Below are 15783 nucleotides of genomic sequence, written 5' to 3' on the forward strand. Positions count from 1 at the left end.
CCGATAAAGTATTATGGAATAATATACCAATAAAGACATTGTGTTTGCATTGTAATTTACTACCCATGAGTCATCCCTTCATTTGTCCATTCGTTCAAGTGTCACATAGAACTTACAGTTATATTCATGGATTTAATTGTTTATATATTCACCAGATCATTTAGTTTATGGAATAACATTTTAATAAGTGATCATTATTTAACATTGCATGTTCATGTTCCCAGTCAGAGTTGTCATTTTTTTTGCCCCAATATATCTCCCACAAGAGCTACAGACACGTCAACAAAATGAAATACAAGGCCCCATTCAGCCATCACTGCAATTTAACGCTGAAGCCTTGTCACTGTGAGCATGTCAGCATGCTGATGTTAGCATTTCTCTCAAAGCCCCGCTGTGCCTGCTGCACTCTCGCACAGAGTGGCTACCACGGCTGCACACTGTAAACTCCTCATTTGGGCTGTATTTCTTTTTTATACACGCTCTGACCAGTAAGCAAAATTACATCTGACATACTGTAATGTGTTCCAGTGAACTGACTAGTGTTATTGGGGTTGAAATCAAAAACTAAACACAGTGCCTGACAAAAAACTGTAATATTGATAGTGTTCATTAAACAGCCCTGAACACACTGTCTGAGCTGTCTCACCTTATTACTGCAGATTGGGGCCCAGATTGCAGATAGTTAGCTTCATACACTTGCTGGAAGTGACAGCTGTACAATGTTTATATTTATAAAGCAGTTTAGATAGGATGCAGTATGTCTAACATCGTTCAGAAATACTATCTGGTTCACAGCTTTCATGTGATGGTGACCACTAGGTGGTAGTATAGATGGTTTTTGCACAGGGCAGTTTTGTGTATACAGGATTTAATATAGCAGCGGCCGATTACAGTTATATACACAGTTATAATCGGGAAATATTATATGAACAGAGAAAACCGGTGAGGTCTACTGTCTTCTTAGCAGGCTAGAAAAAATACTATATAAATATGTACAGAATATCAGTTGCAGACGCATTGGAAAGAAGAAGAACCACATGATCTCACACCTTTAAAGACATAACATCTTCTTTTTCTGAGTTATTATGTCAGTGAGATTTATTTTTTGGCCTGACTGTGCGGAGCTCCTCCTCCAGGAAGTGCGGATGTGTTCGATGGTCTACAGAACATGAAAGTTAATGTTCATCTGATTGTGGGGCTCGATTATCAAAATGGAGAATTTAGCCATTGGCAATAAAGAATTTAAACAGCAGGTATCACTTTTTCCATGTTTCGCTGTAGAAGATGAACTAAAACCACCACAAGCACTTTAGAAAAATCACAACTCACACAATTCCCAAAGGGTAACTAAATGGATCAAGGAAATCCAATCATGTCCATATACACACACATTTCCCGTCTCTTTTAATGCATGGAATTTCTGTCCACACAAAGTTTAGTGCAGTCTGATCACATCCCTAGACAGCTGCAGTTTCAGGCTTCACACACACACACACACACACACACACACACACACACACACACACACACACACACACACACACACACACACACACACACACAAACAGAACTAGTGTGTGAACCTAAGTGCAACATCACCATGTGGTGTTAATTTGGTGGAGGAAAGCAATTAAATGAGTGGCAGTGAATGATTGTCAGAACATTCGTGAGACTAGCTGGAGAGTATTCTGTATTGCCAAAATATATAATATGGACCTATAGTAGAGTACATGGAGATGGGAAAATAGTTTGATCAGACTTAGAGGGATTGATGACCTCCATCTGAACCCCTTAGACTGAAACATTTGAATATAATTGTCTTTAATAATTCATGCATGGCTGACTGCAGCTATTCATCTCTATTAGTCAAAAATTTATATCTGCTTTGCTTCACAGGCCCACTGCAACGCTCCAACCAGGAAAACTGGATGCGTTCCAGGAGAGTGCACAAGCACAGTCCTAACGAAAATTAGCAGGTGCGCTCTTACAACAGTGCAATCAGGCTAGATTTCTACTCATCGTGCACTCAAGTGAAAGAGAATGAGTCTAGATCTTACCCCAGTCTGTGCAACTCCCACCTACCATCCCACCAGGAACCCTCCCTGGAGCTGTTGTTCCTGGCCTGCAGATGTTGTTCAATTTAAAGAAGCATTCAGAGTGATAAATTAAGCTAAGTCTGATCAAGATACTGCTGCAATGTGGGAATAATTAGTCTGCAGGAGAAACTAACTCAGACACACTCAGTATGTGTGTGTGTGTGTGTGTGTGTGTGTGTGTGTGTGTGTGTGTGTGTGTGTGTGTGTTCAGATAAGTGCGGTGATGCTCATTAATTTCTTCTTTATTTTTATCTGAAAAAACAAATCACACAACACCTGCTGATGGTACAGTAGCGAAATCGTAACAAACATTGAAAACAGACCCACACACACTATAATTTTCTCTCTATCTCGTGATCCTATAACCTCAGAATATGCCAGTCAAAAAAAATATTTCCACCCATCCTGTTTTTCTGTCTCTTCGCGAACACAACCCTTCCATACTGCTGCTGCCAACATTAACATAAATACGATCTGGTTCCTATTCAACACTACAGGAAAACTACACTGTAACAGGTCAACAGTTTGAGCACTTATGAACTGTCTTTAAAAAGTAATTGTTTTATTCACTTTGACACTGTAAACCCCAGTTAAACCAGCTTTTAAAGCATACATTGTTTTGTTTTTTTTCTTTTTAATTGCCACACAACAAACTCACCATCTGTCCTTTTAATACCTTTTTTTTTATTCTTGTGAACCTGTAGGTAAACCCTTGCACACCTGCCTGATTTGCCACACTCGGCCCTCTTTATTTTCTGATTTGGTGTTTATGTTTTGCAGCGTTTGTGCTTTAGGTGTGGTAATTTTCTCAACCTATGGTGCTGAAATGAATGTTTTTTGTTCTCCTATGTGGCCATTCCTCTTTTGTCTAGTAGGCTGCAGCCCTTTACTCGCAGCATTTGGTATCTAGTGCCCATACAGTAGTGGCTCGCCTTCTAGGTGTCATTAGGGCATTTCTCCAGTCGTTGGGTTCATGTTGTTGTTTTGTTTTACGTTATATTTTCACTTAGGTATTGTGTCAAATAAGGTGAATTTTATTATTTTTTTATTTATTAATATTTATTTAGTGCCAAACCCCAACAGAATCATCTCAAGGCACCTCACACAGTAAGGTCAAGACTTTACAGAGTTATCGAGAGGAAGCCAACAAGGTTAGCGTGGACAGCTGTCTCCCTTAACCAGTGGACAGCAGAGTAAGAAAAAAACAATAATAAGCAACAGACAGAACGTGATCAGGGAGAATGCCCTGCAGCTTCCCGGTGAGAATCAATAAGAGCATCAAATGTGACTCCATTCTGTGGTTATCATTCACAAGTGTTTTGGTTTTGGTGCATCTTGACCTCTAACCCTTTGGTCCCATATAAACGAGAGTGAAACACTTTGTTTCAATATTGTTAAGCTCCATCTACTATTTGCTACTGACCAAAATACATAAAGTAGGATACCATTTGCCAGATTAGGTGTCAGATACATCTTCACTTAAATTGAAACTGATACACATACATACAATGTGCATGTTGATAGAATATCAATGATCACTTGTCAGTTCTGGTCTGTGTATAGACCACATTGTTTTAACATTCACTTATTATTTAAGGATATTATTTTTCTAGTAGTTGTCAGCGTAGTAAAAAAAAAATCCTCCACGTAGAACTCATTAGTGACGTCACAGTTCCAGATGATTGACAGTGAGCTGCAGCGAATCCGGTGCCTGTCCGTGTTTTGTAAGAGCCAATGAGCGTCTGGGAGTCATTGTTTGCGGAAGTTGTGGCGCTGTTAACCGCTTTGCACGAGTCTGGCCGTGCTTACGGCTAAAATTGATACTATGACGGTCATTAAAACACTTAGAGCAGGTTTCAGCTGATGTCACTTTTATCACGTTGACCCATTTTATATAGACAGTGGTTAAAAAGGGAGTTTAATGACACTTTTATTCATGTATAGCCGTCGTGGTTCCCTGCTCGTCACTGGTTGTGTAGCCTGGTTAACTTCAGTATATTCAGACATTAATCCGACATTTAATAAGATAAAACGAGTTCAGACTTCGGGATACCGCTGTTTTCATTGTCGACATGAGCAGCGGACTGACTGAGCTGCAGGACGGGGACTCAGAGGCTGATGTGAACCAGCCGAAGAGGCTCCGCACGGCGGAAAACGAAGCACAGACACCGACAGGAGAGGAGGAGGAGAGGGGAGCAGTGGATGTGGTGGGTGACGGGACAATAATATGTGGACACCATAATACAGAGAATGTCTCTTGGAAGCTATTGTTGTCTCTTCAATAAGGACTGACTCTGTGTGTGTGTGTGTGTTTATCCTCAGTCTGTTATCATGCCAGTGTACAATGCGTCCTCTTGGCTGGATGAATGTCTGCAGGGTATTTTACAGCAAGACTTCACAGGGTCCATGGAGCTGTCTGTCTTTGACGATGCAAGTACTGTAAGTACTTTAAATTCGTTAAAAGGGATTATAAGGTATTTATGCATGCACAATATACCACATATCTTAGAATATCAGACCTCAGTTTTAGTTTAGTATGTATTTATTTCTCCGTCAGGATGACTCCAGGGAAGTGGTGGAGAGGTGGAGGGAGAGACTGGAGACAAGGGGCATTGCAGTAGTGACCTCAGGCCACAACTCTGCTCAACCAAGAGGAGGTCAGTGTAATTAAATCATTTATTTGTTTATCCAGAAAACTCCTCGGTGTGTCTGTCCCTGACAGTATCTATAGCAATGCCCATTAGGCTTTTCTAAGATGTTAAATGAATTTTCTCTGTGTGCAACACACAGTGTACAAGTGAAGCCAAAAGTGAAGAGTTTATTAAATAACATAAATAATTAAGTAATTGGACTATGTCCAGTCGGAACACAGACTGTAAACAGCACCAGCCTTTCAGCTAAAAAAAAAAGAAAAACGCTGTCTAATGGGTCAGGTTGTGAAAAACGTGAAGTGCTGGCAACAGATAACATCGCACGAAGTCTGTTCTTGGCCTGTAACTGTTGTTGCTCTATGGTTCCATCATTTGTAAGAGTAAACAAAGGTAATTCTCCTTTACAGCCGAAAATACAAGACATACCCCTAGTGCACATACATGAGTGCTAGGGGTACTCAGGCTGGCGCTGGTCACTCCTTATGCAAATGCTGCTTGTTAGACTTAGCACTGCTGTGGCGGCTGTGAGTCGTGCGGGTGGTGCTGGTTTGAATGTTCCTGCAGAAGTTGATATTCTTGCAGAAACCCTGTCAGGATAACAAGGGCAGCTAACCTTAGTGGGTGGATGAGGCACTGTATGTGTAGGAGGCCAAAGTGCATAGGAAGTTATGGTCTTCCATGCAGTTTAACATCAACGTGTCAACGTATCGCATTTGGAAACAAATTTTGAAAACAAGACATATAAGCCAGACTGAAAGCTTCACGTTTCACTATCAGCCAACTGGTAAAAGACTCTGACAACTGACATTGGATGACACAGGCATCAAACACATCACAATATGTAACATCAAACCTCGAAATGCATCATATGATCCCTTTAAGTTTTTTTTCCTTCCTTTTAGAGTAAGCTACTGAGAAGAAAGAAAGTCAAGTTTATTCTTTTTTGACTTCTTCATGTGGAAAAAAAAACCAATGAAAGTGTGGGATTTTAAATAAATACATACTTATACATACATTTCACATTACTATTTAAGAGATTTCATTGTAAACAAAACATGTCTTTAATCTGTTTAACACCATTACATAATTTTTCTTTGATATAATGTTATTCAGTGTTATTTTAATATGATGAATGTAAGTGAGCACAGTGGCATTACACACAAAAACAATCATACACTGTCCCTTTATCTTTCAGTGGGATATGCAAAGAATAGGGCAATATCTCAGAGTCGTGGAAAATACTTGTGCTTTCAGGATTCGGTAAGTGTGCGCGCGCGTGTGTGTGTGTGTGTGTGTGTGTGTGTGTGTGTGTGTGTGTGTGTGTGTGTGTGTGTGTGTGTGTGTGTGTGTGTGCGCGCATGCCAGAGCATGTTTTATTTATTGTTCAGATGTCTTTCATAGCATATACAGTAGTAAGTCAAATCTAATCAGATCACATATGCAGTACATAGTACATTCACACACAGACCCCCGCAGCTCAGGGACCGTTTGGCAGCGGTGTCAGAACACATGACTAACGACCTGAGAGCAGTGCTTGACGTGTGCGTTTTATGTGTGTGTGCTTTAAAGTTTCCTGTCTGAATTCTGAAAATTACAACAACATCTGCCACGACATCTGAGTTTCTGCTCGGTGTTCACTTCTGTTTTATGTTTTAACTGCTTGAATCATACAGTATTTCACAAATCTATTTCTACTAATAGACTGTTGCCTGACTAAGATGGCCGTAATAAAACAGTCAACATCCTTTACTTCCCCATGTGCTTTTTTTTCTGCTCTGTTACTCAACACTGATCATATCCTGAAGGAGAGTTTTCCTCTAAAACCTTTAACTTAAACTTTTTGCTTATTCAACTCTGTAAGCCATAAAAGTAATGCTTTTTGTAATAGTGGCATGACATACAAATGACATTAGATTTTAAAATGTGTCTGCTTTGGTACTTTTTGTTCTCCAGGATGACGTAATGTTGCCTCAAAGAGTTCGACTGCAGTATGAGGCATCTCTCCTCCACCTAAATTCAGTAAGTTCTCCCTTGAGCATTTGCTTACTCACTTCCTTCCCTCTGTGTGGCACTCTGCCTTCACCCTCTCCCTTCCCTTGTTTGCTTCTCACTTCTCTCCCTTTCCCTTTCTTCCCCTCTCTCTCTGTGGTCATCTGACCAGTCCTGCTTAAAAAAAAGCGTCTTTTCATGCACATGCACATTTTCATGCCATTTGTTTGTGTGTGTGGGTGTGTTTTCCTTCATGCAGTTGGCATGTAGAGCAGTCTGAGCATCCGGTGTTGATGCTTTCTGAGGCCTACCAGGTCAGAGGTCAAAGGTCATGTATGTGAGGGAAATGAGAGAGACAGTATGGAGACAGCAGACTTGCTGCCCAGCACAAACAACCTGCCTTTTTCTGTTGCTGCTGTAATATTTTATAGTTCTTGAAAAAACTGGATTCTCTGTTTTGTTTCTTGTTCATTATTTTTGCTGGGATTTGACCTGTATTTGTCAACTAATATGATTTTATTTTAGATTCAGACTTTGGCCTTAATTTTTAATTTCGACTTCAGACACACCTTTTGTCATATCAAACTGCTACATATACGTACATACACAGTCCCCTCCAAAAGCAATGGAATGGCAAGACCAATTATTTGTTTTGTAATTTAGGGTTTGAGATTGAAATATAAATATGAGACAGTAGTTCATAATTTCAGCTTTTAGTAGATGATATTTATACACAGATGCAGTAAACATTATATAGTAGAACATGAAACACTTTCATATCAGATGACCTAAATTAAGTGAGCTGAACTAGGAGCCGGGCGTGGAGGCATCTCAATCATCACAAGAAGATTTCATCAGCAAAAAATGAAAGAGGCCACACCACAAGATGATAAGCCCTTATTAGTAGTAAGAATCAGAAAGCCAGGTTGAAATAAAAAATAAATATATATGATCTGGAAGAAACCTTTACTGATGAAACACAGTAAAGACAGCTTTTAATTTAATGTTGATCACTAATAAATCAACTGATTTAAACTCTGATCCATACATTTTTAAACCAGAAGCCATATGGAGTTTAATAAAAATAATGACCTGTAAAAACTAAACTTACAAATTATATCTATGGCAGCATTTTTATTAAATGGCTGCCCATTGTTTTAAGTTGTCTCTGAAAGAAAAATATTTTTAATACCTACAAAGGTGTGTCTATGTGTTTTCATGATAGTTGATTGGCTGTAGAGTTCAGAGGCTACCAGAAGGATCTACAGAGCGTTACACTCGTTGGATCAACACAATCAATCAGGATCAGCTCATCACACAGGTAAATACCCACGGCTGGGCACAGTATGTGTGATTAATCTGTGTGTTTGTCTGTGTGTGTTTGAGGGGTCATGTGCCAGGCAGCAAACAGGTCACTTAGAAGCAGGATATGTACCTGCTATCCATAGTTTCCACGGAAATGTGGCAGTGTAGTGGACAGAGGACGCAGCATCACTCATGACCTCTCTGACCATCACAGTCCCACCAGAGGAAGCAGTGATACTGCCAGCTGCCTGCTGAGTGTAGTCGATTATGGAAAGTGTTGGCAGTGGAAAATTAAATGTTGCAGACAGAGAAGTACTGTGAGCTTTGTATGTTTTCTAAATGATCCTGCAGCACTCATTTGAATTCTAAGTGCTTATTTTACTGCATCACTGTCTAAAAGTTGCCACGTCATCACAACATCACTAAAGGTAAAAATGTACATACTTAATCTACAAAGAGTCAATATTTTCCAAAATAGAAAAGCTTGAACTAGTCAATACCCTGTACTTGTGTGTTTCTTTCATTGAAGGGCACCACAGTGAATTTTGTCATGCCTCAGAACAGATGCAGTCAGAGCAACAGTTTCTGAGACACAAATAGATTCCTGTCTGCTGTTATCAAGGTCACCGTTCATCCTTCTCTTCTCTCAAAAACAAGGAAAGAAAATAAGTGGTGGGCACCATGACCAAATGTGGTAACCAGAAAGACTTTTTCACTGCACTGCACACTAGAGAATGCTAAAAATACTTGCTGAGGCCTACCTAAAGGTGTGTGTGTGTGGCTATTATTGTGAAGACCAGCATGGATTTGTAACCATAAAACTGAGGCCATTTTTTTACCAAGTGAGGACTTTGTAGCCAGTCCTCACAATGAGATGGGTGTTTAAAGAGCAATTTTGGGGTTAAGACTTTTAGGGTTAGGGTTAGAATGAGGTTTTGGTTAGGGGTAAAGCAGTACATGTGATAAATTAAACATTGAAGCAGAGTAGATTAGTATGGCGTTCTCTACAGTAGGGAATGCATTATGTCAATGAGTGTCCTCACACTGACTGCTATACAAAAATGTGTGTGTGCGCGTGCTTTTATTTCCACCACCTTTTAACAATCACATTAATCATTAAACCATAAGAGAGACAATCATATACAAGTGAAACCACTGGCAGTATTTCTATTAATGTAGCAATAGAAGTCTGGTGTTTCTGTCTGAACAAAAACACACTGTCACCAAGGATACAAGACGACCTGCACTCACTCTTTTCTTTTCTTTCTGTCTCTCTCTCTCTCTCACACACACACACACACACACACACAGTCTGCATAACTCTTTTGCACATAGTCCAGGATATTTATATGATATTAAGTTTCATGGAGCATGAGAATGAGATCATACATTGATTCTGCAGGCTTTAAAAGCTGCTCCTTTTCCGTACCCTCCTCTTTCTCCACTTTATCTGTCTTTACTTTTAGTTTCAGAGGAAAGAAAGAGAAACTAACTGAGTTAAACCAGATATTTTCTCGGGGTGGTGCTAGTTTAACTTGATCCAGATCTGGACCATGTGGGTTCATCTGTGGGACATTAGATATGGTTTCCCTAAAACCTTCCCTACCCCACCAACTACTCATATCCACAAAGACGCTCTCGCTCTCTCTGTCCCCTGGTTTCCCAGAACTCATTCTTATTCCTCTTATTCATGCTTTTGGCCACAGATTACATGTGCAAAATGTTGCAACACTACAACAGAAGCAGGAGGAGATGTACGTAGGTGGACACACAAACACACACACACACACACACACACACACACACACACACACACACACACACACACACACACACACACGTAAGATTCTGTCCAGCTGTTTGCCTTGCTGAATCCAGATGTTTTGTTACAGTTGTCTTCATCTGTGATACATTTCAGTTATGCAGCAGTTTCCTGCTTCATCCAAGAACAGCTTCATGTACACATCCAAACACACACATGTGGACACATACACACAACAATGTGAAGAACTGTGACAAGAATTGTTGATAGAAACAGAAACCACCCAGAATGACCCTCAAAATGAAAGTTGTTATATACATACAGTCCACACAGAAGAAAAAAGAAACAACAAGGAGTGGGGGTGAGTATAAGGTGTGGGCAGCAGTGAAGCGAATGTGTTGGGGGCTGCATCTGTAAAAAGAGTAGTTATAGAGGGTGTAATGCAATCCTGATGTATTAAAGAGTTTGCGGTCAAAGAAAAAAGAGAGGCCAGACCGAACTCATTAGTCAAAGATCATGCATGAGAGGATGCTTCCTTCTCCTGCACACTTCAGGAAGCACACACTTCTACTGCTGCACTCTAACCTATTTTGATTGTAGAATTAGAAGTGTAGTCAAGCCCCTTTTTCATTTCACTGTTTCTTCCTAGAAGCCAAATAGGAAATTTCCCTAACCCATCAGGCTAAATCCTGGTCTGTTTTTACTGATACCGATGTTATGTTACAGGCTTTTTTTATGTTCTGTGGCCACAGCCTGAAGTTCCTTTATTTCTAAGGTCAAAAGGAAATGAAATGCTGTTTCCTACACTCTGTCTGTGTGGCAGAACTTGTTGAGTGATTATCTGCGGGGAATGACTCTAATTGCACATACAGAAGCGCAGCACCAGTGTTTGTATGTTTATATTTAATATACACATAAACACAGCTCATGCTGCACTCATCCCAGCATCTATTACCGAGTCTTGACTCAGAACTGATGTTCTTGTTTTGCTGCACAGTAGCTTCTCACTTCTACAACCTTATTTTAGATCAGTGCTCCATTTTTTCTGTTCCTTGGCTCACTTCTCATTCACTGTAGAAACACAAATAGATGTTTATTCAACCCCAGTACACCTCTCTTTGTTCCAAACAAAGCTTCTCTGTTTATAGTCTGCATGGTCAGAATGGTTGCTGCAGCCTCCACATCCATCAGCTTGCTAATGCATTTAATATCATGTTACTCTAGTTCTTCCCACAGTCACAAACAAACTGAGCGAGACTCGTCCTCTGAGGAAGCATTTACATGTAGCATATTGACAGATTTATCATTGGTCTATTAAGGTTTGACAAAGCGCCCCAACATTTACAGTGGCCAGTGTGTTCACAGGTTGAAATATGAAATGACAGCTAACGTGATTTGTGTAATAGTCGGAACTGTTCTTGTGTTTCAGGTGTTCACCTCTCACGGCCCCACAGTCGTCATGCCAACATGGTTCTGCTCAAGGAGCTGGTTCTTGAAGGTTGGACCGTTTGATGAAGGAGGCAAGGTGAAAGTTCACACCAGATATATTTCTAAAGCCTCACTCTCTGAGACCTGAAATGTTAACCTGGCTTCACACTGACCCCTTCTTTACTTTGTCAAAGCTTGGTACCTACGTTACCTTAAATGCAGCTCAAGTGCCAGAAGATCAGTCAGAGATTTGGGTTTTTGAAGCTGCTGTACTCAGTGGTACTGAGTTATTCAACATATACAACTTGTATCTTACACTCTGCTTCCTCCTCTACAGGGCATCCCAGAGGATCTACTCTTCTTTTACCAGAGTCTTCGTCAGGGAGGGGGTCTGTTCAGGGTCGACCAGTGCCTGCTGGTCTATCGTTACCATGAGAAGGCCACCACCCACTCTGTAACAGAGTGAGTCTCTCCCCCCCGTCCCTCTCAGCTCCACTCACACACACATATACTTGGACACAGTGTTGATCCTCCACCTACTCACAGCTGCCCACTGGCATCCCATATGCTTGATACTTTCACACACACACCCTCACACACACACACACACACACACACACAGTCACTCACATGCAGCTGCATGTTTTTGTTATTTTGGGTTTTTCAGAATTGGTTTTGGAATTTCAGTCACTTTCTCAGCATATGAATCAGGAATTTCAACCTGTTTTCTCCTCTGTGAGGAATGTTCACTTCTGCTGGGAGGGAATAAGAATAATCTTGTCATGAACAGAGGTGCGTGTGTGTGTGTGTGTGAGTGTGTTTGGACCTCAGAATGTAAACCACACCAAAGGAGATGCCTTCACTTCCCCCACAGCAGGCGCCCTTTCATCTAATCTTTCCTGTTATCCCTCCTTCCTTTCCTTCCTCTTTCCTTCCTCCTCTACATCTGTCCCCACTGCTCTTATATCTGCCTGTGTTGATGCGTTCCTTCAACGATCATCCTCCTGTCTGTCTTCATCTATCATTAGTCTATTTTTAGAAGCCTATTTCGAGTTTGCCTTGCCTACTTTCCACTTCTTGTCCCCCCCCCCCCCACCCCCCCACCCATCCTCGGCCTACTACTTCCTCTCTGTTACTAAATGAAACCATCATCTTCTGTCTGTCTGTCACGCACACACATGTAATTATAGAAGCCCTGTGCGTGAGGTGAGAAGTGTCGTTTTACAAAGTTAAGATGGTGCCAAATAGTAACTGAGGCGAGAGGTTTCTTAACATAGAAAGTCTGTGTTTATAAATGCGGGCATGCCTGCATGAGTGTGTATATGTTTGTTCACCCGTTCTGTTTGTGAATCTATACCAGAGTGCATGACAGTGTGTTTGTCTTTTGATCTGCAGGGTATTAGGCAGCTGAAAGCTTCAGTGTGTGTATGCAGAAACAGTTTATAGCAAATCTCTGCCATGTTACTGCCATGTCATAGAATCAAAGCCCGTATGGAGAATGTATAGAAAAGCAACACGGGGGACCACCCGCGCTTCACAGTGGTGGTGGATCTGGGTTTGTTTGGCATGTGAGGCCCAATGTTAGGTATAGTAAGATGCTCACATCAGGAGATGAGAGTGGTGTGCTCCCTGTATGAGCGCTGACTGTGTGGTAATTCTGTGCAGTTCAAATGTAGCTTCCATTCAAACTATAGTATGGAACTTTTTTTCAATATATTTCTTACTAGAAATATGTTTTAAAACATATTACCGTGTAGTTAGTGCCTTGTGTGATCAAACTTATTACACAGTTCCTCCTGCAGTGCAGTTTTGGAAAGTGAAAGGATTTTATTTCAACTTTCAGTTATCATGGAGGTCGCACTTAAAGTCAAATTTGGTAATGTTGCTAATAATGATTAAGCTTTGCTTTGATCGTTACAGTTAATTCATATTTGCAAACCTGAAACTGATGTTTATGTCAGTGTTTGTGAGCAGATTCTTTGAGGACTTGAGAACAAATTTTTATTTCTTTATTGTGGAACAGAATTAAGCAATGATTTCACACTAACATAACCGTCTTAATTTAGGCTTACAGACAACAGCTCTCATTTTAGGCTTGTACACTTCCTGTACATTCTTCTGCATCTACGTGGTCTGATCCTCTCCTCGCACTCGCTGTCTCCAGGGAAACTATTTGGAAGCTGCGAGTCGACTTCCTTCAGGAACGAGTCCTCAGCCAATTGGAGAGCTTTACTATATGGAACGCTGGGAAACAGGGCCGGAAGCTGTACCGATGCCTGAGCCCAACCAGTCAGAAGAAAGTATGTCACATCCACACATGAGCCATTAACCAAAATATATTGGATTTGTCAGTGGGGTGATATTGTTGGAAGATGTGGTGGTGCACTGGCATGAAAGAGTAAGTGCAGTTTCCTGGTTTTATGCATAAATTAGTTATGAAACGATGTGATCTCATGTGGTGCTGTACGTTCCCTCTCAAAAAAAATATTTGATATTTATGGTGAAAATCAGATCACATTTCATAACCAATTTATCCAGGAAATTGCAAATACTTCACTTATTTTTTCTTGACACTACATATGAGCTTATGCCAGCATTCATTTCCTTACCCGTTGATTTGTCAGGTCAAAGCTTTCTGTGATGTGGATGAGAATAAGATCCAGAAAGGCTTCTACACATATGAGGACTCCAAGGTGAGATCCCCGAATGTGGATTTCACATACTGGTCAGCTCACCACTTTCAGTGAAACTCTGACCAGCAATGATGTTGATCTTCTTTCTGTTCATGTCCCTCTAGGAAAGACCTAAGCCAAAAATCCCAGTTGTGCACTATAAAGACGCCTCGGCCCCCTTCATCATCTGTGTTAAACTGGTGAGCAGAAAGCATTTTGGAGTGTTGTTTGCTGTTTCTGACCCTTTGGCCCTCAGGTCTGTAATCTTATTTAACAACATAATGATCGAGGGCGTGTGCCCGGCACAGGACATAACACACACACACACACACACACACACACACACACACACACACACACACACACACACACACACACAGGAGGCAGTCAGGAAATGGGATAGAAATGAGACAGGAACCTGATCTTTTGCCACTGTTCAGTTTACACGTATCTTGTTGTGGGTTGCCTTTTGAACTGTTAAATCCTGCTAATACTTACAGCTGCATCAGAACTCTTTTCTATTAACTACATATTCTCTTTTATTAATTTTTATTATTACACAGTAAGACATGTGTACAGCTTACTAACTGCCTATTTATCACTCAGCCAGATTTAGACATCAAATCTAGGGCAACTCCACCTATAGGGCTACTAATTGCTCAATTATGGGAATTGGGAGAAGTAATCAGAGTCAGAGGACAAATAAGACCTGGACTCACTCAAGCTTGTTCTCTTGTTCTCTCCGACACACAGAAAAAAACCTGGACACAGTTAAAAAATGTTGTTCATCCAGATGTCAAATAACCATAATCAAGAAATGCATTCATGTGAACCACCGGCCCAGGTGAAGCTTCATTTAGTGCAGGTCAATTTGGCTCTGTGCAGTCTGTATAAAACTCACTGAGGAAGTGAGAAGTCAAAGCAAGCTGACTATTTTAAGGGTTAATGATAATAATTATATTCATTTTTTGTGGAATCGTTCAACTCCCACAATGTTTTCTGTTCCTTTTGTTTCTCATGTCTCTGTTTATAGGACATGACAGGAGGCGTCCTGGAGGGAAACCTCAACTCTTTGCAGCTGAAAGAAGGAATAGATTACTTCCATTTCAACTGACTGCTTAGTGACGGAGACAAAAAGGGGCCCTGCAGCTTCAAAAGGCAAAGAGGTGCCGAGAACTGGATTACTTAATAACTACACACAAACTGAGCAGACACCTGGTGAGGCCACACCAAGACAAGGAGAAATGAAGGTTTTAGTCTGTTTACATGTAAGTTTTAAACGTTTAGCTTAGCTTAGCAAAAAGACTGGAAACAAATATTGAAGCTCTGTACAAAGACAAAATAAATCCACGTTCCAGCATAATAAAACTTACGGAAACAACATTTAATACAGTTCTGAGAGTTATATGTTCATGATACATTTGTGTGGCCAGTGTGTTTTCTGGATGGTTGTTTGCCAGTCAGAACTTTTGACTTTGTGTTGAAGTAAAAATAATTGGAGTCAGTGTCTCATCACAGTAGGGTTCACCTTATAAACAGTGGGTGCAGCTTATGTCCAGAATCCCCCAGACTGATTTCTTAAGTCTTCTGTGATGAAACAATTCAAAATCAGACACACTCACACATCTGCTGCAAATCTATAAACACTGAATCTGCACATATTTATTTTTCTTTGCCTGGGTTTCTTATGAAATCTAAAGAACAATAACCTCTTTAAGAGAGCACAGTTCTGATGCGTAAACACACACAAGAAGTTTATTTTACCTCACAGCGTGCAGAGTTTTTCTGCTCAAAGGTAAACAGACCTTTCCCCACAAAATCTCTCCCAGTGTTTCCTGGGTCAGAGTGGTGGTCGGCCTTACTGTAAATCTGGCCACAGT

At 40.7% G+C, this 15783-nt stretch overlaps 1 protein-coding gene across 2 annotated transcripts; it reads left to right on the forward strand.

Moving 5' to 3' along the window:
* Window positions 1-3871: 3871 nt before the first annotated feature.
* Window positions 3872-15433, forward strand: LOC113162448 (UDP-GlcNAc:betaGal beta-1,3-N-acetylglucosaminyltransferase-like protein 1). Of its 2 annotated transcripts, XM_026360579.1 has the most exons (12): window positions 3872-4303; window positions 4419-4535; window positions 4654-4753; window positions 5943-6007; window positions 6701-6766; window positions 7962-8057; window positions 11233-11328; window positions 11569-11693; window positions 13396-13531; window positions 13856-13924; window positions 14029-14103; window positions 14937-15433. In XM_026360579.1, the coding sequence occupies exons 1-12, from the start codon at window positions 4169-4171 to the stop codon at window positions 15015-15017; spliced, it is 1161 nt and encodes a 386-aa protein (XP_026216364.1). In that variant the 5' UTR covers window positions 3872-4168; the 3' UTR covers window positions 15018-15433. The 2 variants fall into 2 exon arrangements, with proteins under 2 accessions (XP_026216364.1, XP_026216365.1); XM_026360580.1 differs by lacking the exons at window positions 3872-4303; window positions 4419-4535; window positions 4654-4753; ... (1 more) ...; window positions 6701-6766; window positions 7962-8057 and adding an exon at window positions 9749-9795.
* The last annotated feature ends 350 nt before the right edge of the window (window positions 15434-15783 follow it).

This window comes from Anabas testudineus, chromosome 1, assembly GCF_900324465.2.
Source record: "Anabas testudineus chromosome 1, fAnaTes1.2, whole genome shotgun sequence".
Lineage (NCBI taxonomy): Eukaryota > Metazoa > Chordata > Actinopteri > Anabantiformes > Anabantidae > Anabas > Anabas testudineus.